The sequence below is a fragment of the Scyliorhinus torazame genome, chromosome 14, assembly GCF_047496885.1.
Source record: "Scyliorhinus torazame isolate Kashiwa2021f chromosome 14, sScyTor2.1, whole genome shotgun sequence".
Lineage (NCBI taxonomy): Eukaryota > Metazoa > Chordata > Chondrichthyes > Carcharhiniformes > Scyliorhinidae > Scyliorhinus > Scyliorhinus torazame.
This window is the reverse complement of record NC_092720.1, coordinates 56,810,725-56,833,613: the sequence shown is the minus strand read 5'-3', so window position 1 is coordinate 56,833,613 and position 22,889 is coordinate 56,810,725. Positions and strand designations below refer to the sequence as shown.

Here is a 22,889-nt window from a genome sequence, read left to right as displayed (position 1 = left end):
AGGCTATTTAGTTGGCAGTCAAGCATCGTTGAATTGAGCAATGAGCCTTTTTGTTTTCCGGTTGGAGTAGGAAGGCAACAGTTCTGGATGGATGTGTTGACTGGAATGTGGGTGCAAGGCATGCGGTGAAAACTCCAGGAATGCATTTAATCACAGTTGGAAATACTAGTGGTGACGATGGGGAAACCCTGCCAACTGAAAAATCCTGCCTGAGAAATCTGTTTCTCTCACAGCAGATACTTCCTGATCTGTTGAGTATTTCCTGCATTTTCCGTTTATTGTCCTAATCACAGAAGGGCTCCAGTGCACTTCCATGCTGGACGTTCATAAATAACATACAGAAGTGGCTTTGTTTGTCATTACCACCCTATCTGGATGTTAGGAACACACTGGTGTCTAATAATACTCAATATTGCTCGGATCCGAAAGCTGGGAAATGTATTACCTAATGTGAAGCTGTCTGCCTATATTAGGCAGCATGTCCTCATTACCTGTGATGGAAGTGGCTGGGGGAGGGTGCAGGCAAATAGGCAGGAGAGTGGCTCCCTATCTGCCCCGTCTACTGGAGTTCCGACACTGGCTGAACACAGGTGGAAAGCCTTGCCTACCATTTTTAAATCATTTGTTCTCCGGCAACGTTGTCCTTTTACATTTAATTTGAAAGTGAACACCTAATTACAGGCATCATCAGTAGAACTGAAGAACCTTTGGGTGTCTGAAATCCGGAAAGTTCTGACAGGACAGCTGCAAGCTTACCGAGGTAAATAAAAGTGCAAATTCAGGTTTGAATGTATAACAAGTCGATACTTTTCCATCTGTACTTTTCTTTATAACACCAAACTCCATTTCCTTTTTCTTTAGAAATGTTTTAATTACATTTTGAACATTTTATACAAAATGACAAAGCATACAAACCAAATACCTTTAACAAACCACCAACCCCATACAAATCCCCCCCCCCCACAACCTTGCAAAGCAATGAAAACTGAAAAGAAAGGAAAATAACCCCCCCCCCCCACTTTAACCGCTAACAGTTACCAATTTTCTGAAATACAATATACACGGCCGCCATCTCTGATAGAATCCTTCAATTGACCCCGTCAAGGTGTATTTGACCTTCTTGAGGTGCAAAAACGCCATCAAATCCCTTAGCCACACTGAGACACTCAGCAGTATTGCCAATCTCCAACCCAGCAGGATACGCTTCTGCGCCACCAATGAGGCGAATGCAAGGACATCCGCCCCCACGCCCATCCGAAGTACCAGCACGTCCAAACACCCAAAACTAGGGAGCAGGGCTCTAACTCAATACTTAGGATCACAATGTTGAAAAAAGGACCTCCTGAAACCCACCAGCTTAGAACAGGACCAAAACATGTGTGTGTGGTGTGTGGACCCCTTCAGCAGTGCTCGCACCTATCCTCCACCACGCAAAAAAACGACTTAGCCTCGCCTTAGTGAGGTGCGCTCGAAACATTACTTTCAGCTGGATAACGCACGGTCACACACACGACGTGGCCTTCACCCTCCGCAGAGCCTCACTCCACACCCCCTCCTCCAGTATTGGCCCCAACCCTTCCACCCATTTCACTTTCACCCCTTCCACCAAACACAACTCTTCCTTTGCAATCCTCACATATATGCTGGATGTACTGCCCTCCTCCGACCTCGATCAGGAGAGAATTCACTCCAATAAGGATGATGGCAGCACCACTGGGAAAGCCGATAAAAACCTCGTACCAAAACTCGGCACCTGGAAGTACCTAAACATGTCCGAGACTGACACCCAAAATTTCTCCTTCAACTCCTCCAGCTAGCAAACTGCCCCTCCAAAAAATAATCACTCACTCTCTCCAGCCCTCTCTCCCAGTGCACAAAATCTAGGTTCAAAGATATTTAATAGAATTTACAGTGCAGAAGGAAGCCATTCGGCCCATCGAGTCTGCACCGGCTCTTGGAAAGAGCACCCCACCCAAGGTCAACATCTCCACCCTATCCCCATAACCCAGTAACCGCACCCAAAACTAAGGACAATTTTGGACACTAACGGCAATTTATCATGGCCAATCCACCTAACCTGCACATCTTTGGACTGTGGGAGGAAACCGGAGCACCCGGAGGAAACCCACGCTCACACGGGGAGAACGTGCAGACTCCACACAGACAGTGACCCAAGCCGGAATCAAACCTGGGACCCTGGAGCTGTGAAGCAATTGTACTATCCACAATGCTACCGTGCTGCCCGTAAATGGTCAGCACAAATGGGAGGCAGCCTTGAAGCTGCACCCAACTTAAAATGCTGGTGGAGTTGCCTACATCTGTTTAGCGTGGCCACCACATTAGGTTCATTACTTTGCTGGCACCAAACCTGGCCCCCAACATGGTACCGACTCCATCTTAACCCAGAGAGCCGCCGGGTCTCAACACCACCCCAATACCTTATCCACGTGTCCACCTAATAATAGTACAGCACATTTGGCAACGCTAAACTCCCTGCCTCTGAAGCACCCCTCTCTGAATCCTCGGGGCCTTACCGCCCAAATAAAACTGGAAATAAGCCGCTTGACCTTTCCGAAAAACAACTTGGGCAGGAACACCGGGAGACACTGAAATAAAAATAGAAATCTTGGCAAGATGTTCATCTTAACCGATTGGACCCAGCCCGCCAACAATAACGGGAGACTATCCCACTTTTGCAAGTTCACCTTAACTCTACTCACCAGGCTCGTATAATTTAACCTCTTGCCCCAGTGGAAGAGCATCAAGTGCAAAATAGTCCAAACATGTCCAACGACAATGAACCCAACTGATCCGAAAGCTTTTTATAAAATCCCCCAAGAACCCATCCGGCCCCAGTGCTTTCCCTGCCTGCATATGCTTCAACACTATCTGAATCTCCTCCAGACCCAATGGCACCTCCAATTCCTCCTGCAAATCCTCCCCCACCTTGGGAAACTCCAAACCCCCCAGAAACTCTGCCATCCCTTGTACGTCCTCTGCCTGCTCCGACCTATACAACCTCTCATAGAAGGCCCTAAACACTCCATTCACCTTCTCCGGGGATGAGACCATCCTACCCTCCAAACACCTAACCTGACCAATCTCCCTGGCTGCCTCCTGCCACCTTAATTGGTGAGCCAAGAAACAACTGGCCTTCTCCCATACTCATACACCGCGCCTCTCGCCCCACCCCCTCAATTGCTGCATCGCCCTGTCCGTGGACAGCAAGTCAAACTGCGTTTGCAGTTTTTTCCTGCATGCCAAAGCTCTGGGGTCAGGTCCCTCGCATATCTACGATCTAAAATCTAAAATCTCATCCATCAATTTCTGTTGCTCCTCCCTCACATCCGCGTCCACTTGTACCTTAAATGCTATGATCCCTCCCCTGATTACTACCTTCAATGCCTCCCACAAAATGGAGGGTGAAACCTCCCCATTATCACTATTTCCCATATACTCCCGTATGGCCCTGAAAATCCTCACGCAAAATGGCAAGTCCAATAGCAGCCCTGCGTCTAACTGCCAGCCCCAATGCCGCTCCCAACCGACCTCCAACACCAAGTCCACCCAATGCGGGGCATGGTCGGAAATAACCACCACCGAGTACTCAACCTTCCTCACCCCAGCGAGAAGAGTCCGAATCAACAAAATAATCAATCCTCGAATACACCTTGTGTAATGAAGAAAAGGATGAGAACTCCCCTGCCCCCAGGGTGCACAAACTGCCATGGATCTGCCGCTCCCATCTCCTCCATAAATGCAGACAATACCTTCGCCATCCCAGCCAGGACCAACAATTTTGACCTAAAGTGATCCACCTTTGGGTCCAACACACAGTTCATATCACCCCCAAAATCAATTGGTGGGTGTCGAGACCCAGCACCATAGTCAGCAACCATTCCACAAATGATACATCGACCCAATGCGGGACATACACATTCACTAGAGCTACCTGCGTTCCCTCTAATGTCCCCACTACCATCACATATCATCCACCATACTCTGCTATAATATTCCCCGCCCGGAACTGAACCCTTTTATTAATTAGGATCACCAACCCCCGAGCCCTACTATCAAAGCCCGAGTGAAACACCCAGGCTTTCCTGAGCCTAGTCTGACCACTTTCCCGCATGTGAGTCTCTTGTAAAAACACCACATCGCCTCCCATATCCTTTAAGCGAGAAAACACCTTTGCCTTCTTTAGTAGTCTCCCCAGGCCTTGTACGTTCCAGGTGACAGATCTTGTTGGGGGCCTCATCCTTGAGTCAGCCATTACCACTGTGAAGCATCATACCTTCACCACAAGTTCCTAGGCCCCAGGCTCACCTAAGATGGCCGCTTGCCCCACCCAACAGGTGAGACAAAGAAAATCCACTGGTCACTGTCCCCACTCCCCTTCCAAGCCGGCAGACTGCCTGCTGCCTCAACTAACCCCCTCTCCTTCCCAAACAATTTCTCTAGACTCAATGAGTCTTAGCCAAACTGGCCCAACAGGTTGCAGCCCCTCCCCACACACCATTCACCAAGCTCCTTGTATTCATTCATTTAATCTTAAATGTGTGAATTGATATTGGCATTAACTGCTTTAATTAGGGGCCCGTTCCACTTGTGGGGATAACTTCCCTGGTGCATTCTCCATGACAGCTTCTTGACCAATCAGACTGCCAATAAATCAGAACCCTTTTCATGCAGTATAATTTGTTGTCATTGTTTGAAATTTGGTATTTGTGATTCGGCCCTGATTAGAGGAAGACAAAAAACTTTGATAATGTGTCTTTTTTTTTCCAGCAATACAGAGTGGCGTACACATCCCTGACAAATCCACACAATTCTGACAACCATTAATTTACAGAAAATCAGATGTACTGCCTGACAGATGCATGCTTCCTGCCTGATTTATTGCACCCAAGAGTGCCAGGTGCAGGAACAGGAAAATCTACCCGAAAATCCAAAAATGGATAATTTACAGAATCCGAGAAGAATTACCCAAGAATACAAACTCTGAATAATAATTGCTTTATTTTTCCTTTGTATGACAGAAGCAAGCCAACTAAACCAAAGGATACAGGAACATGTTTTCCAAGCTCCACTGAATACACCCAACAGGTAGTGTAATATCTGCTCATTTCTGGTCACTAACCATTGCAGCATCTTACTTAACTCAATCTTGAGATATTCCCAATAATCCAAACAATGCCATTCATTAATTATTCAATGAGTCTTTCCTCAGAAATCCTTCACCAATTTTCTTTCAAGAGAACCTAAACCTGGATTGAACAGCGCGGGATGTGAGGAGCAGATTATCTACTGGGGGAACTACAGGCAGTGGGGGGCGGCAAGGAGGGCAGCATGACAACTGTTGGGAACCTCTGAGGTGGCTGGGAGAGAGATCACCATGGAGGTGTGACAGGTGTGTTAAGGGGTGCAGCGGGAGACATGAGGAGGAAGGAACAATACACAACTTGGTTAATAGTATCCAAAATAACACAAAACGTATTTACTGATAATGTATATAAAATTCCTGATTGGGGAATGGAGGTCATAAGCTGAATCATGGAGTGGATTCCTGGCTGCACAAACAAGGTCATTCATCTTCTTCCGACATTGTAGACCCATCCTCTTATGGAGCAAGTTGGCACTCACTATTGCAGCCATAGCCTCCCAGGTGACCTTGCTTGTTGGACATCTGGCCGGTCGCGGGTACAGAATGTCACGACGCTACTCGACACATCCAGAGGTTTGGTGGGGGTTTGCTCCGTGAAACATGGCGCTCTCTTCCTGGATCATGGCCATCCCCAGATAGGACTTGGGACAACTGCTGGGGAGTCGGTTGAAAAGAGTGCCCATTGATTACAGAGATTAAGTTTTCCAGGGGCGAGTGGAGCAGGGGCAGCCACCACAAGTAAGGTGTGAAACATGTGGAATAAAATACTGTTAAGATAGGCTGAATATGCGGTGAGTTTTCCCACCGTCGGCACCGATGGGATTCTCCCGGTTTTCTCGCCAGGACTGACACTGAAACAAATATGGGAAAATTCTGCTCTCTGCATTCTTTTTTTTTAGGAAACATTTTATTAAAGCATTTATAATTTTAACATTTAAACATTCTAAACAGCAGAGCGGTCCAACTCACGCAACAACATCACAATAACATACCCAACTCCCCCCCCGCCCCCCCCCAGCCCTACCTCATGACTGCCCATATATTAGATTTCCTATCCTTATTCTACAATGCCATTTCCCCCCCACCCCCCTTTCTGCTGACAGTCAGTTGTCCTTAAAGAAGTCGATGAACGGCTGCCACCTACGAGCGAACCCCTGAATTGAACCTCTTAAGGCAAACTTAATCTTCTCTAGCCTGAGAATCCTGCCATGTCGCTGACCCACACCCCTGACTTTGGAGGCTCCGAGTCCCTCCATCCCAGCAAAATCCATCTCCGGGCCACCAGGGAGGCAAAGACTAAAACGTCGGCCTCTCTCCCCTCTTCGGCCCCGGATCCTTCAACACCCCAAATATTGCCATCTCTGGATTCGGAGTCACCATCCCTTCCAGGACTTCTGATATGACATCCACAAATCCTTGCCAGAATCCCCTCAGCTTCAGACACGCCCAAAACATGTGTATGTGATTCGCCAGACTTCCTCCACACTGCCCACAACTGTCCTCCACCTCCTCAGAAAACCTACTCGTCTTGGCCATAGTCATATGAGCCCTATGGACCACCTTGAACTGGATCAGGCTAAGCCTGGCACACGATGAGGATGAATTGACTCTCCTCCAGGCCTTTTCCCATAGTCCGACTTCCAACTCCCCTCCCAGGTTGTCCTCCCACTTCCCCTTCACCTCCCCGATTGGTACCCCTTCCAACTCCATCAATTCCTTATATATTTCTGAGACCCTCCCCGCCCCAAACCATCTTTTTGACATCACCTTATCCTGCAGTCCTCAGAGGGAGGCGAGGGAAGCTTGAAACCTGCCTCCGGACAAAGTCCCCTACCTGTATGTACCACCCGGTAACTCAAACTCCTTCTCTAATCTCTCCAGGCTCGAAAACCCTCTTCAATGAAGAGATGCCCAAATCTCTCAATCCCTGCCTGCTGCCATCTCCTAAAGCCCCCGTCCAGTTCTCCCGGAACAAAATGGTGGTTATCACTGATCGGTGACCACACCGACGCCCCCTCCAGTCTCATGTGCTGTCTCCATTGCCCCCCACGCCCTCAGTGCTGCCACTACCACCGAGCTTGTGGAGTGCCAAGCCGGCGAGAACAGCAGAGGTGCCGTTAACAAAGCCTCCAAACTCATATCCTTACAGGATGCCGCCTCCACTCGCTCCCATACCGACCCCTCCCCCACTACCCACTTCCTAACCATCAATATATTCGCCGTCCAGTAATAATTAATAACATTTGGAAGGTCCAAGCCCCCCATCCCGCACCCCATTCCAAAAGGACCTTCCTCACCCTCGGGGCCTTACCAGCCCATACCAAACCCGAGATCAGACCAACGGATCTGTTATGTAAAGGAGCAAGTCGTCCGCGTGGAGTGAATCCCCTCTCACTATCCCCCGCCAGATGTTCGATGACCTAAGTGCCATTGCCAAGGGCTCTGTGGCGAGGGCAAACAATAGTGGGGAGAGGACATCCCTGTCTTGTCCCCCGACACAAACTAAAATATTCTGACTAGACCCGGTGGGTCCTTACATTCGCCACCGGTGCCTGGTATAACAGCCGAACCCAGTCAACGAACGCTGCCCAAACCCAAACCTTCCCTGGACATCCCACAGGTACTTCCACTCTACCCGATCAAAGGCCTTTTCTGCATTCATGGCTACCACCACCTCAACCTCGCACCCCTCCGATGGCATCATTGTCACATTTAAGAGCCGTCTAATATTGGACGTCTGATATCGTCCCTTCACAAACCCCGTCTGGTCCTCCACTATCACCTCCGGGACACAATCCTCTGTGCGCGTGGCCAAGATCTTTGCCAACAATTTTGCATCCACATTTAAAAGAGAGATCAGCCTATACGATCCACAGTTCTCTGGATCCTTATTCCGCTTCAGAATAAGGGAAATTGATGCTTGCGATAACGTTGGGGGGGGGGAGGGGGGGGCGCACTCCCGGGGGGGCACTCCCAGCTCCTTGGACTCATTGAAAGCCTTTACCAGGAGCGGCCCCAGCAACCCGGAAAACCTTTTGTAGAACTCGACCGGGAATCCATCAGGTCCCGGAGCCTTACCTGATTGCATCGCCCCCAATCTGCCTATAATCTCCCCAAGCCCGATTGGGTCTCCCAAGTCGTCCATCAACTCCTCATCTATCCTCGGGAACTCCAGCCCTGCCATGAATCGCTTCACACCCTCCTCCCCGGCTGGAGGTTACGATTTGTATAGTCTACTATAAAATTCCCGAAACACATCATTCACCCCCCACTCCGCCCCGCCAGATCCACCACTACCTTCCCCCCTGCATCCTTTACTTTCCCAATTCCTCTCGCCGCCGCCTGCTTCCTCAGCTGATGCTCCAACATCCTGTTGGCTTTTTCCCCATATTCATACACCGCCCCCTTTACCCTCCTCAGCTGCCCCTCCATCTTACCTGTGGACAGGAGCCCAAATTCCATTTCCAGTTTCTGACGCTCCTTCAGAAGCCCTTCCTGTCCACGTGTAAAAGTTCGCCTACCAGCCTGTCCAACTCCGCCCGTTCAGCCTTCGCCTTATGGGCCCGATTCGAAATAAGTTCCCCCCTAATAACTGCCTTCAGTGCCTCCCACACCACCCCTGCCGAGATCTCATTGATCCTTATGTATCCCCGAATGGCCTCCCTCACCCGCTCACACACCCTGTCCTCCGCTAGCAGCCCGACATCTAACCTCCATTGTGGCCGCTGGGCCTTTCCTTTGCTCACTTGCATGTCTGCCCAGTGTGGGGCGTGATCTGACACCACAATTGCTGAATATTCACTATCCACCACCTCAGCCAGCAGTGTTTTGTCCAGCGCAAAGAAATCTATCCGGGAGTACACCTGATGCACATGGGAGTATAATGAAAACTGCTTACTCTTTGGCCTCCCAAATCTCCATGGGTCCACCCCTCCCATGCGCTCCATAAACCCCAGTATCTCTTTTGCCATAGCTGCCACCTTTCCGGACCTGGGACTCGACCGGTCCAGTCTCAGATCCAAGACAGTGTTAAAGTCTCCCCCATAATCAGTCGATGTGAATCCAAGTCCGGGATCTTCCCTAGCACCCTCCTAACGAATTCGACATCATCCCAGTTTGGGTCATATATATTCACCAATACCACGGCCATTCCCTCCAAATTCTCACTAACCATGATGAATCTACCCCCCGGGTCCGCCTCTATTTTCCCCACCTCAAATGCGAATGTCCCACTCATCAGACCTGCCCATCAGAGACCCCCTCAGAGACCCCCTCAGAGACCCCCCTCAGAGACTCCCCCATCAGACCCACCACATCTGGCCCCCACTGGAGACACTCTTCAGATCCCCCTACCAGAGACACCATCCGACCCCCCACCAGATCCTCCCATCAGACCTCCATATCAAAGACCCCTAATATCAGAGACGACCCATATCAGAGACCCCACCATATCAGAGAACTCCCCCCCCCCCCCCCCCCATATCGGAGACACCTCATCACCTAGCACCCCAACCCCCATCAATCACACCTATCTGGAAGCTAAAGATAGTCAAAAATCAAAAAGGGCGACAGTACAAGGTACAGTGACTGAGTGGAGCTCAGTGAATAGGCCCAGGAATACTAAAAGGAATAAAACAGGAAGTAAAAACATAAATGGAAAGCGACGTGGCAGGTTGTTACATGAAGATATGGGGCGAGATTCTCCGACCCCCCGCCAGGTCGGAGAGTCGCCGGGGGCTAGCGTGAATCCCGCCCCTGCTGGTTGCCAAAGTCTCCGGCACCGGAGATTCGGTGGGGGCGGGAATCGCGCCGCGCCGGTTGGTGGGCCCACCCACGCGATTCTCCGGCCCGGATGGGCCGAAGTCCCGCCGCTAAAATGCCTGTCCCGCCGGCATAAATTAAACCACCTACCTTACCAGCGGGACAAGGTGGTGGGGGCGGGCTCCGGGCTCCTGGGGGGGGGGGGGCGCGCGGGGCGATCTGGCCCCGGGAGGTGCCCCCACGGTGGCCTGGCCCGCGATCAGGGCCCACCGATCCGCGGGCGGGCCTGTGCCATGGGGGTCTCCACCATGACGGAGGCAGAAGAGACTCCCTCCACTGCGCATGCGTGGGAAGCTGTCAGCGGCTGCTAACGCTCCCGCGCATGCGCCGCCCGGAGATGTCATTTCCGCGCCAGCTGGCGGGGCACCAAAGGCCTTTTCCGCCAGCTGGCGGGGCGGAAATTTGTCCGGCGCGGGCCTAGCCCCTTAAGGTTGGGGCTTGGCCCCCAAAGATGCGGAGCATTCCGCACCTTTGGGGCGGCGCGATGCCCGTCTGATTTGCACCGTTTTGGGCGCCAGTCGGCGGACATCGCTCCATTTCCGGAGAATTTCGCCCATGGTTTCAACGACCAGGAAAATTAGGAGAAAGGTTAAGAGGAAAAATAACTTGAGAGGCTACTGATCGAGGTGTTAAGGTTCAAAACAGAGGTAAAAAAGCCAACATAAGTGTATTTTACCTGAATTCTCATAGTATGCGGAATAAGGTAAATGAGTTGATGGCGCAAATCATCGTGAATGACTATGATTTAGTAGTCATTACTGAAACATGGTTAAAGGATGGTCACGAGTGGGAGTTAAATATCCAAGGGTATCAAACTATACGGAAGGACAGAATGGATGGTAAGGGAGGTGGTGTAGCTCTGTTATTTAATGATGACATCCGGGCAATAGTAAGGGATGACATCGGTGCTATGGAGGATAAAGTTGAATCCAGTTCGGTGGAAATCAGGAATAGTAAGGTGAAAAAGCCACTGATAGGAGTAGTCTATAGGCCACCAAATAGTAACATTATGGTGGGGCAGGCAATAAACAAAGAAATAACTGATGCATGTAGAAATGTACAGCAGTTATCATGGGGGATTTTAATCTACATGTCGATTGCTTTAACCAGGTCGGTCAAGGCAGCCTTGAGGAGGAGTTTATAGAATGTATCCGCGATAATTTCCTAGAACAGTATGTAATGGAACCTACGAGGGAACAAGCAGTTCTAGATCTGGTCTTGTGTAATGAGCTAGGATTGATTAATGATCTCATAGTTAGGGATCCTCTTGGAAGGAGCGATCACAATATGGCGGAATTTAAAATACAGATGGAGGGTGAGACGGTAAAGTCAAATACTAGTGTTTTGTGCTTAAACAAAGGAGATTACACTGGGATGAGAGAAGCGCTAGCTAAGGTAGATGGGAGCAAAGACTTTATGGTGAAAAAGTTGAGGAACAGTGGAAAACCTTCCAAGTGATTTTTCACAGTTTTTTCACAGCAAAGGTTTATACCAACAAAAAGGAAGGATGGTAGAAAGAGGGAAAATCGACCGTGGATATCTAAGAAAATAAGGGAGAGTATCAAATTGAAGGAAAAAGCATACAAAGTGGCAAAATTAGTGGGAGACTAGAGGACTGGGAAATCTTTAGGGGGCAACAGAAAGCTACTAAAAAAGCTAATAAAGAAGAGTAAGATAGATTATGAGAGTAAGCTTGCTCAGAATATAAAAACAGATAGTAAAAGTTTCTACAAATATATAAAGCAAAAAAGAGTGGCTAATATTGGTCCTTTAGAGGATGAGAAGGGAGATTTAATAATGGGAGATGAGGAAATGGCTGAGGAACTGAACAGGTTTTTTGGGTCGGTCTTCACAGTGGAAGACACAAATAACATGCCAATGACTGATGGAAATGAGGCTATGACAGGTGAGGACCTTGAGATGATTTTTATCACTAAGAAGGTAGTGATGGGCAAGCTAATGGGGCTAAAGGTAGACAAGTCTCCTGGCCCTGATGGAATGCATCCCAGAGTGCTAAAAGAGATGGCTAGGGAAATTGCAAATGCACTAGTGATAATTTACCAAAATTCACTGGACTCTGGGGTGGTCCCGGCGCATTAGAAATTAGCAAACGTGACACCACTGTTTAAAAAAGAAGGGAGGCAGAAAGCGTGTAATTATAGGCCAGTGAGCTTAACTTCGGTAGTAGGAAGGATGCTGGAATCTATCATCAAGGAAGAAATAGCGAGGCATCTGGATGGAAATTGTCCCATTGGGCAGACGCAGCATGGATTCATAAAGGGCAGGTCGTGCCTAACTAATTTAGTGGAATTTTTTGAGGACATTACCAGTGCGGTAGATAATGGGGAACCAATGGATGTGGTATATCTGGATTTCCAGATATGTTTTGGACAAGGTGCCACACAAAAGGTTGCTGCATAAGATAAAGATGCATAGCATTAAGGGTAAAGTAGCAGCATGGATAGAGGATTGGTTAATTAATAGAAAGCAAAGAGTGGGGATTAATGGGTGTTTCTCTGGTTGGCAATCAGTAGCTAGTGGTGTCCCTCAGGGATCAGTGTTGGGTCCACAATTGTTCACAATTTACATAGATGATTTGGAGTTGGGGACCAAGTGCAATGTGTCCAAGTTTGCAGACGACACTAAGATGAGTGGTAAAGCAAAAAGTGCAGAGGATACCGGAAGTCTGCAGAGGGATTTGGATAGGTCAAGTGAACAGGCTAGGGTCTGGCAGATGGAATACAATGTTAACAAATGTGAGGTTATCCATTTTGGTAGGAATAACAGCAACAGGGATTATTATTTAAATGATAAAATATTAAAACATGCTGCTGTGCAGAGAGACCTGGGTGTGCTAGTGCATGAGTCGCAAAAAGTTGGTTTACAGGTGCAACAGGTGATTAAGAAGGCAAATGGAGTTTTGTCCTTCATTGCTAGAGAGATGGAGTTTAAGACTAGGGAGGTTATGCTGCAATTGTATAAGGTGTTAGTGAGGCCACGCCTGGAGTATTGTGTTCAGTTTTGGTCTCCTTACCTGAGAAAGGGCCTACTGGCGCTGAAGGGTGTGCAGAGGAGATTCACTAGGTTAATCCCAGAGTTGAGGGGGTTGGATTACGAAGGAGGAGAGGTTGAGTAGACTGGGACTGTACTCATTGGAATTTAGAAGGATGCGGGGGGGGGGGGGGGATCTTATAGAAACATATAAAATTATGAAGAGAATAGATAGGATATATGCGGGCAGGTTGTTTCCACTGGCGGGTGAAAGCAGAACTAGGGGGCATAGCCTCAAAATAAGGGTAAGTAGATATAGGACTGAGCTTAGGAGGAACTTCTTCACCCAAAGGGTAGTGAATCTATGGTATTCCCTGCCCAGTGAAGCAGTTGAGGCTCCTTCATTAAATGTTTTTAAGATAAAGATAGATAGTTTTTTGAAGAATAAAGGGATTAAGGGTTATGGTGTTTGGGCCGGAAAGTGGAGCTGAGTCCACAAAAGATCAGCCATGATCTCATTGAATGGCGGAGCAGGCTCGAGGGGCCAGGTGGCCTACTCCTGCTCCTAGTTCTTATGTTCTTATGTTCTTAGAGGCAGAAAAAGTGAAAAATCCCTTTTTTCACTTACCTGTCCCTTACACCTGCTGCCTCAGTCAGATTTCTCAAAAGCAGTCGCTGTTACTTCATAGTAAGCCAAAACACATCACAACGCTATACCTCCAATCCTTTGATCTGCAAGGCTTCAATTCACTTTCAAAGAGTACGAGCTTTTATTAGGCTGTAATTGACGGGGTAATTGCTTCCAGACAGCAATGTGTCTGGCTTGTTTATTTTCATTTCCGTTCATGCTTGAATGCCTCTCAAGTACCCTGCTTTGAACCTAGCCATAATGTTTATAAACATCTAGGAGTTAAGTGCTTTCACTTCCTCATTTTCTCAGCCGAAAGCACTCAATTGTTTTTAATTTAGTCAGGAGTTGTCAATCATAGCTTGATACACACGTCTTTGATATGCTGGTCTCTGATGGGTGCCTCTGATGGGTGCCTCTGATGAGGGGTCTCTGGTGGGGGGGCCTGATGGGGTCACTGGTGAGGAGTCTCTGATGGTCTCTGGTGGGAGAGTTTCTGATGGGGTGCACTGGTGGGGGGGCTGATGAAGGTGTCTGGTGGGGCCCTCTAATGGTGGTGTTTGGTGGGGATCTCTGGCGGGGGTTTGATGTGGGTTTCTGGTGGGGGTTCGGTGGTGGGTCATGGGCAGGGGGGCGGGGTTGACCCAGCAATGTCCATAGTGGGGGTGACCCAGCAATTCCCATAGTTGGGGGGGGGGGGATGCTCCTGCTTGTCATTGCGTGGTTGGAGGTGGGGGGGGGGGGGGGGGGGGTGGATATCAACTGGTGGCAGCAGACAGATTTTAGCTCAACTGCTTGTTGCAGTAAACAACATTTAAAGTCACCAACCACATCTTGTAAGATAGGTATTAAAAATACAAAAACTTCATATGATTTGAAAAGTGATGGATTTTCCTACCTATCAGGGGCGAGATTCTCCGACCTCCCGCCCGGTCGGAGAATCGACGGGGGCTGGCGTGAATCCTGCCCCCGCCGGTTGCCGAAGTCTCCGGCACCGGATATTCGGCGGGGGCGGGAATCGCGGCGCGCCGGTTGGCGGGCCCCCCCGCTCGATTCTCCGGCCTGGATGGGCCTAAGTCTCGCCGCTAAAATGCCTGTCCCGCCGGCATAAATTAAACCACCTACCTTACCGGCGGGACAAAGCGGCGCGGGTGGGCTCCGGGGTCCTGGGGGGGGCGCGGGGCGATCTGGCCCCGGGGGGTGCCCCCACGGTGGCCTGGCCCGTGATCGGGGCCCACCGATCCGCGGGTGGGCCTGTGCCGTGGGGGCACTCTTTCCCCTCCGCCTCCGCCACGGTCTCCACCATGGCGGAGGCAGAGGAGACTCCCTCCAATGCGCATGCGGGGGAATGCCATCAGCGGCCGCTGACGCTCCCGCGCATGCGCCGCCCGGAGATGTCATTTCCGCGCCAGCTGGCGGGGCACCAGAGGCCTTTTCCGCCAGCTGGCGGGGCGGATGTTCGGCCGGCACCCACCTAGCCCCTCAAGGTTGGGGCTCGGCCCCCATAGATGCGGAGGATTACCCACCTTTGGGGCGGCACGATGCCCGTCTGATTTGCGCCGTGTTAGGCGCCAGTCGGCAGACATCGCGCCGTTTCCGGAGAATTTCGCCCCAGATTCCCATCTTTTATTGGAATCCAGAATAAGACCCAAGTATGTCAAAATCCTTTGGTACAACAAAGCATCACTGGAGACCAATAGGTGTGTGCAGCATCTAGTTTGCCAAGGAAAGCATGTAGTAGGAAGATGAGACTTGAATGGCCTTATGGGGGAAACTGTATTCATGTATTTCTGAGGAGAATGTTCGTGGTTCCCGTTACTATCCATCCCTGACTGGCCAAATGAAAATGTTATGATATCCACAGTATTAACTTGAATACCATTGAAACTCAGAGAAAGATTGTTACCAACAAAATTAATTAACAGCAATCAACCTTCACAGATAGAACTGTGGATGGATTGATTGCTAAGACTGCATTTTACTTGAGGAATTCACATAAAATGATAAACCCTCATAGCAAGAGCAGGGTGAACAGCACCCTGTCAGTGAGCAGCTGCATCAGTTCAGCAGGATCAGCGACTTAAATACCAGGATGACATGAAAAATGTTGGGATGACTGAGTATCAGTCAAGCACTCAAACTGAACCTTAATCTGTAATTTTTAAAAGTATATTATTCACTTCATATCGCATATTTCCAATAAAGTACAACTTCTTTTGCACAGATACATTAGGAAATCATCTTTGCAACAACAAGACAACAAGTGTGAATCATTAGGTTCCGACACAGTCGAAAGGCAACATGAGAACTCCAGCTTAAATAACAGGCAAAGGAGAGGTAACAATATTGATATATGTTTTATTGTGCTAACTGTATGAAAAATATTCACAGACACCAGGAATTAACTTAGAAATTTAGTGATGCACATAAATATTGAACCAGCTTTCAATGGAAAACCTGAAAGTTCATGTTCAAATGATTTGTCGTAAGGGTGCCCATATTTTGCAGATTGTAAATCTTCCATTGAGTGTGAATTCCTGCGTTGCATGGGGACGAATCTTCTGGTTAAACACATAATTGTAAATTCCGACTGCCCACCGTCTATCCTGCTCCAGATAATAATTTCATCCCCTTGCTGGTGACATCTGTTATCACAAATTTGTACGGGTAAGTGTAAAAGTGTGTTACCCATAATAACTACAATCAGAACATTGACTGCTGTGTCCATTTTTGAATCTTTCTGCTTCAGTTTGTGTGAAATACAGTTCATTATGCACCACCGGTGAAATCAGCATTAAAATGTTAGCTGCTATCAAGGCCAGGTGCAGAATTAAGTTCCATTTACTCTTCTCCAACAATGTGCCTTCACATCATAAGTATAACATTTCCAATCATCTCAGTGTTCATCTTTTCTCAGTGAAATGGTGTGCTAAACAATGAAGAATTTTGTGCTCTGATGAATAATACAAACTTAGACTGCTTAACTCATCTTAATTTCGCTAGTTGCAACAACCAAGTAGTGAACAATTATCCTTGTTGGCCTGGACGCAATTCTGGGGTGCAGAATTTTTAACCTTTCTCAATCCAAGCGAAACACATTAATCCTACCTCTCTGTTTCTGGTCCCTCAGCCAACTTGTAATGAATATAAGAACTAGGAGCAGGAGTGTGCCATCTGACCCATCTAGCCTGCTCCGCCCGCGGATCGGTGGGCCCCGATCGCGGGCCTGGCCACCGTGGGGGCACTCTTTTCCTTCCGCCTTTGCCATGGTCTCCACTATGGCAGAGGCGGAAGAGACCCCCTCCACTGCGCATGCGCGGGGATGCCGTGAGAGGCCGCTGACGCTCCCGCGCATGCGCTGCCCGGCAAAGTCAGTTTCGCGCCAGCTGGCAGGGCACCAAAGGCCTTTCCAGTCAGCTGGCGGGGCGGAAATCAGTCCGGCGCGGGCCTAGCCCCTCAAGGTTAGGGCTCGGCCGCTCAAGATGCGGAGGATTCCGCACCTTTGGGACGGCGCGATGCCGGACTGATTCGCGCCGTTTTTGGCGCCGGTCGGCGGACATCGCGCCGATTGCGGAGAATTCCGCCCCAGATCTGTACGCAGTACTCCAGGTGTGGCCTCACCAGCATCCTATACAGCTGCAACATAATCTCCCTGTTTGTAAACTCTGTCCCTCTAGCAATGAAAGACAAAATTCCATTTGCCTTCTTAATTACCTGCTGCACCTGCAAACCAACTTCTTGTGATTCATACACACAGACACCCAGGTCCTTCTGCACAGCAGCATGCTGCAATTTTTTACCATTTAAATAATAGTTCATTCAGCTGTTATTCCTACCAAAATGGATGACCTCATATTTATCAACATTGAACTCCATCTTCCAGATCCTTGCCCACTCACTTAAGCTATCTATACCCCTCTGCAGACTTTCAGTGTCCTCTGCACACTTTACTCGACCAATCATCTTAGTGTCATCTGCGAACTTTGACACATTACACTTGGACCCCAACTCCAAATCTTCTATGTAAATTGTAAACAATTGCGGTCCCAAAACTGATTCCTGAGACACACACTAGCCACTGATCACCAACTAGAAAAACACCCATTTATCCCCACTCTTTGCTTTCTCTTAGTTAATCGATCCTCTATCCATGCTAATACATTTGGCATGCTGCTGGATTTGTGTTTATATCATACTTGAATATCTGTAACAAGCCTTCAATGAGACACCCTGTCAAACATATTCTGAATTTCAATAGAGATTGCGTGTTATATATTATTTTAATAAAATCTCATGTCCAGAAAATTCCTTAGAACTAATGCCATCCCGCTGGCATTAATTTTACACAAACAGAATTTCCACTGCATTTCTTACAAAAAAACACTGGATGGAAGAGCATGAGCAGCTCTCAGGAAATTCCCTGTTCGTTAAAAATATCAAACTCAACATGCTGGCTGTTCTGGATTATTCCATACATGTTCACTAATTTAACCCCAAACCAATAAGTGTTTGCTCATAACTGACGTTTGACTAACTGGGTTTTAGTTACTTCTATTTTATACTTCCTTCCTTTCTTAAACAGATGTGTTACAACAACGACACTCCAGTTGACACAACTTTAATTTCTAAGGAGCATTGAAACACGTGGCTTGATCCCTTACTAACCTCTCTCTGATTTCCTTCAACAGCCTCGGATGTATGCTATTAGGGGCCAGTGATTTAGCCAATTTGAGTTCTGTGGGCAGGGTTTCATAACCAATTTGATTTCTACAAGTATCTCCAATAAGTATTCCTTATCTTCCTCTGGTACACCTACATTCTTACCTCCATCATCATTTGTAAGTGCATCATCTATTGGCATTGGGCTGTATTTTTACCTGGAAGAATTTCCCTACATTTTCTTTCTCCTTTAATTATTGTGAATTCTTTCCTTTATTTTTAGAAAGTTAGAGTACCCATTTCATTTTTTCCAATTAAGGGCAATTTAGTGTGGCCACTCCACCTACCTTGCACACCTTTGGGTTGTGGGGGCGAAACCCACACAAACACGGGAAGAATGTGCAAATTCCACACGGACAGTGACCCAGAGCCGGTATCGAACCTGGGGCTTCGGCGCTGTCAGGCAGCAGTGCTAAGCACTGTGCCACCGTGCTGCCCCTGAATTCTTTCCTTTCTTAAGCAGCAGTTTCAAAATGTTTCTGATAGCGACTTAATATAATCAGAGTTTTAAAGTCCCCATGTTAAATTTTTACTCAAGTATTTGATGATTGCTGGAAGCAAGCTGTACCTCCTACCAACCTGAGTGTGACTTTATACACATGTTAACTGCCAGGGATTGAAAAGAACACCTTTGTCACTATAATAGCTTTATGCGGGAGTACATGTCTCAGGAATTTGCTTAGTCTTTGGAGAGTGCAAGTAAAAACAATTGGAAACATTGTTGTTTTCATCTCCTGAACAGTAATCAGACAGATGGATCACATGCCCTTTATGGAACCTGCCTAATTTTTCTTCCACTAATTGCAATGGAACAAAAATCAGATGCATTCTCTAAAGGGTAAACAGGCAGCCTGCCCTGACACATTTTAGCCCAGACACTGAAGATAATCGACCTTAGTCTGTCAAATGGTGTGACCCAGAATTAACAGACACAATTCTCTTTAAATCAGGTTTATTAGCAACTAGGTAGTGTTCAAAAACCAATTTAGCAAGATTTACTGACAGTAAAGTGCTCAACCTGCACTTCTCACAGTTATAAAAATAACAAATAGATGGCAATTCTAAACTCACTTAAGTTGCACCATAATTTTTGGGTGAGGCAACATCTGCTAATAGAGACTGAAGTCTCTACCCCTGTGGTATAAAGAGCTCTCATCTGCGATATAACTTTCATTCTTTCTAAGGTTAAAAACAGGGATCCAGAATATCAAACAATATTTCCACAGTTCAAGTTTTTAAAAAATAAAATTTTATTAAGGTATTTGAAAATTTTTATAACAGAAACATAAACAATGACATCAACATGGTAAAATAAACATTCCCCCCCCCCCCAGCCCAACCTTCACGCACTCAACCATACAACAACAATCTGCCCCCCCCCCCTTTGAAATACTGCATCTGCTGACAGTTTAATTTTCCCCGAGAAAGTCGACGAACGGCTGTCACCTCCGGGTGAACCCTAACATTGGCCCTCTTAAGGCAAACTTTATTTTCTCGAGACTGAGAAACCCAGCCATGTCACTAACCCAGGTCTCCACACTCAGGGGCTTCGAGTCCCTCCACATTAACAAGATCCGTCTCCGAGCTACCAGGGAGGCAAAGGCCAAGGCGTCGGCCTCTTTCACCCCCTGAACCCCCGGATCTTCCGACAACCCAAAGATCGCTACCTCCAGACTCGACACCACCCGTGTTTTTAGTACCGTGGACATTGCCTCAGCAAAATCCTGCCAAAACCCTCTAAGCTTCGGGCATGCCCAAAACATGTGGACATGATTTGCTGGGCTTCCCACGCTCCTCGCACACCTATCCTCAATCACGAAGAACTTACTCATCCTAGCCGCTGTCATGTATGCCCGGTGGACTACCTTAAATTGTTTCAGGCTAAGCCTGGCGCATGATGAGGAGGTATTAACCCTGTTGAGGGCATCCGCCCATAGCCCTGCCTCTATCTCTCCTCCTACCTCGTCCTCCCACTTGCCCTTCAGCTCCTCCACCGGAGTTTCCTCCGACTCCGAAAGCTCCTGGTAAATATCTGAAACCTTCCCCTCTCCCACCCAGGTACTGGAAACTGCTCTATCCTGTATCCCCCGTAACAGCAGCGACGGAAAGGCCGGAACCTGCTTTCTCAGGAAGTCTCGCACCTGCAAATACCTAAAACCATTCCCTGCTGGCAATTTAAATTTATCCTCCAAAGCTTTCAAGCTGGGAAAGCTCCCATCTATAAATGGATCCCCCATCCTTCTAATTCCTGCCCTTTGCCAACTCCGGAACCCGCCATCTAACCTACCCGGTACAAACCTGTGGTTATTATAAATCGGGGTCCAAATCGATGCTCCCTCCACTCTCTTATATCTCCTCCATTGACCCTAGATCCTCAGAGCCGCCACGACCACCGGACTTCTGGAGTATCAGGCCAGCGAGAACGGCAGTGGTGCCGTTACCAATGCTCCCAGACTGGTGTCTTTACATGACACTGCCTCCACCTGCTCCCATTCCAACCCCTCCCCCACTATCCACTTCCTAATCATGGCTATATTAGCCTCCCAGTAGTAATTGCAGAAGTTCGGCAGTGCCAACCCACTCTCCCCCCGACTGCGTTCCAGCAACACTTCCTTCACTCATGGGGTTTTACTAGCCCACACAAAGCCCAAAATAATCTTGTTCACCCGCTTGAAAAAGGCCTTAGGGATGAAGATGGGGAGGCACTGAAAGACAAACAGAAATCTGGGGAGGACCGTCATTTTAACGGTCTGCACCCTCCCCGCCAGTGATAACGGGAGCATGTCTCATCTCTTAGAGACCCTTCCATTTGTTCTACCAACCGGGATAGGTTTAACTTGTGCAGTACCTCCCATTCCCGGGCCACCTGGATTCCCAGATATCGAAAGCTCTTCCCTACCATTCTAAGTGGCAGATCTCCCAGTCTCTTCTCCTGCCCTCTTGCCTGGATCGTAAACATCTCGCTTTTCCCCATGTTCAATTTATACCCCGAAAAATTGCCAAATTCCCCCAAGATTCGCATTACTTCCCCCATCCTCTCCACCGTCCAACGGGTCCAAAATATGCAAGAGCAGGACATCTGCAGAGAGCGAAACCCGGTGCTCTAACCCCCGTTCCCGAACCAGCCCTTTCCAGTTCCTAGAGACTCTTAACACCATGGCCAATGGCTCTATGGCCAGAGCAAACAGTAACGGGGGAGGGGGCACCCTTGCCTCGTCGCTCGGTGTAGTTCAAAATACCCCAACCTCAGCCGGTTCATACGCACACTCGCTACTGGTGCCTGATAGAGCAGCCGCACCCAGTCAATAAAGCCCTCACCGAACCCAAACCTTCCCAGCGCCTCCCACAGGTAATTCCACTCCACCCAATCAAAAGCCTTCTCCGCATCCATTGCTACCACCACCTCCACCTCCTCTCCTTCTGAGGGCATCATAATAACATTTAGAAGCCTTCGAACATTGGCCTTGAGTTGCCTGCCCTTAACAAATCCCGCCTGGTCTTCCCCTATCACCCCGGGACACAGTCGCTATTCTTGTGGCCAGTATCTTAGCCAGCAGTTTGGCATCCACAATCAGTAGAGAAATCGGCCTGTATGACCCGCATTGCTCCGGATCCTTCTCCCGTTTCAGGATCAATGAAATTGAGGCCTGCGACATTGTTGGGGGGAGGACTCCCTTCTCTCTTGCTTTGTTAAATGTCCTCACCAGCAGTGGGCTCAATATCTCTGAAAACTTCTTATAGAATTCCACTGGGTAGCCGTCAGGCCCCGGGGCCTTGCCTGACTGCATGTCCTCCAGCCCCTTGATTATTTCCTCAATCTCAATTGGGGCTCCCAGCCCCTCCACCAGGTCCTCCTCCACCCTTGGGAACCTCAACTGATCCATAAATTGCCTCATCCCCTCCACCCCAGCTGGGGATTCCGACTCATATAATTTACTGTAAAAGTCCTTAAACACCTCGTTCACCCCCGCTAGGTCCAGGACAGTATTGCCATCTCTACTCTTTACTTTACCTATCTCCCTGGCCGCCTCTCTGTTCCTGAGCTGCTGCGCCAACATTCTGCTTGCCTTTTCCCCGTACTCATAGATCGCCCCCCCCTTGCCTTCCTCAACTATTCCACCTGCTTTCCATGTAGTCAACAGCCCAAACTCCACCTGTAACCTCTGCTTCTCCCTCAGTAGCCCCGCGACCTGGGCCTCCGAGTATCTCCTGTCCACCTGGAGTATCTCCTCCACTAATCTATCCCTCTCAGCCCGTTCCACCTTTTCTCTGTGGGTCCGTATCAAGATTAATTCCTCTCTGACTACTGCTTTCAAAGCTTCCCAGACCGTCGCAGCAGAGACCTCCCCTTATCATTCGTTTCCAGGTAGTTCTGGATGGACTTGTTAACCCGCCCACAGATCGCTTTGTCCACTAGCAACCCCACATCCAGTCTCCACAGCGGACATTGCCCTCTCTCCACACTAACCCGTAGATCCACTCAGTGCGGGGCATTATCCGATACTGCAATTGCCGAATACTCAGTATCTACCACCTTCGGTATTAGCGCCCTGCTCAGAACAAAAA

At 48.6% G+C, this 22,889-nt stretch overlaps 1 protein-coding gene across 7 annotated transcripts in view; it reads left to right on the top strand.

Moving 5' to 3' along the window:
• The window catches only part of mcf2l2 (MCF.2 cell line derived transforming sequence-like 2), a 650,277-nt gene that overhangs the window by 522,727 nt on the left and 104,661 nt on the right, over window positions 1-22,889 (top strand). For all 7 annotated transcript variants that reach the window (XM_072474222.1, XM_072474228.1, XM_072474225.1 and 4 more), the window contains exons 24-26: window positions 682-760; window positions 5,040-5,106; window positions 15,829-15,941. In XM_072474222.1, the coding sequence (XP_072330323.1) occupies window positions 682-760; window positions 5,040-5,106; window positions 15,829-15,941 (259 nt within the window). The remainder of the gene's footprint in view (window positions 1-681; window positions 761-5,039; window positions 5,107-15,828; window positions 15,942-22,889) is intronic.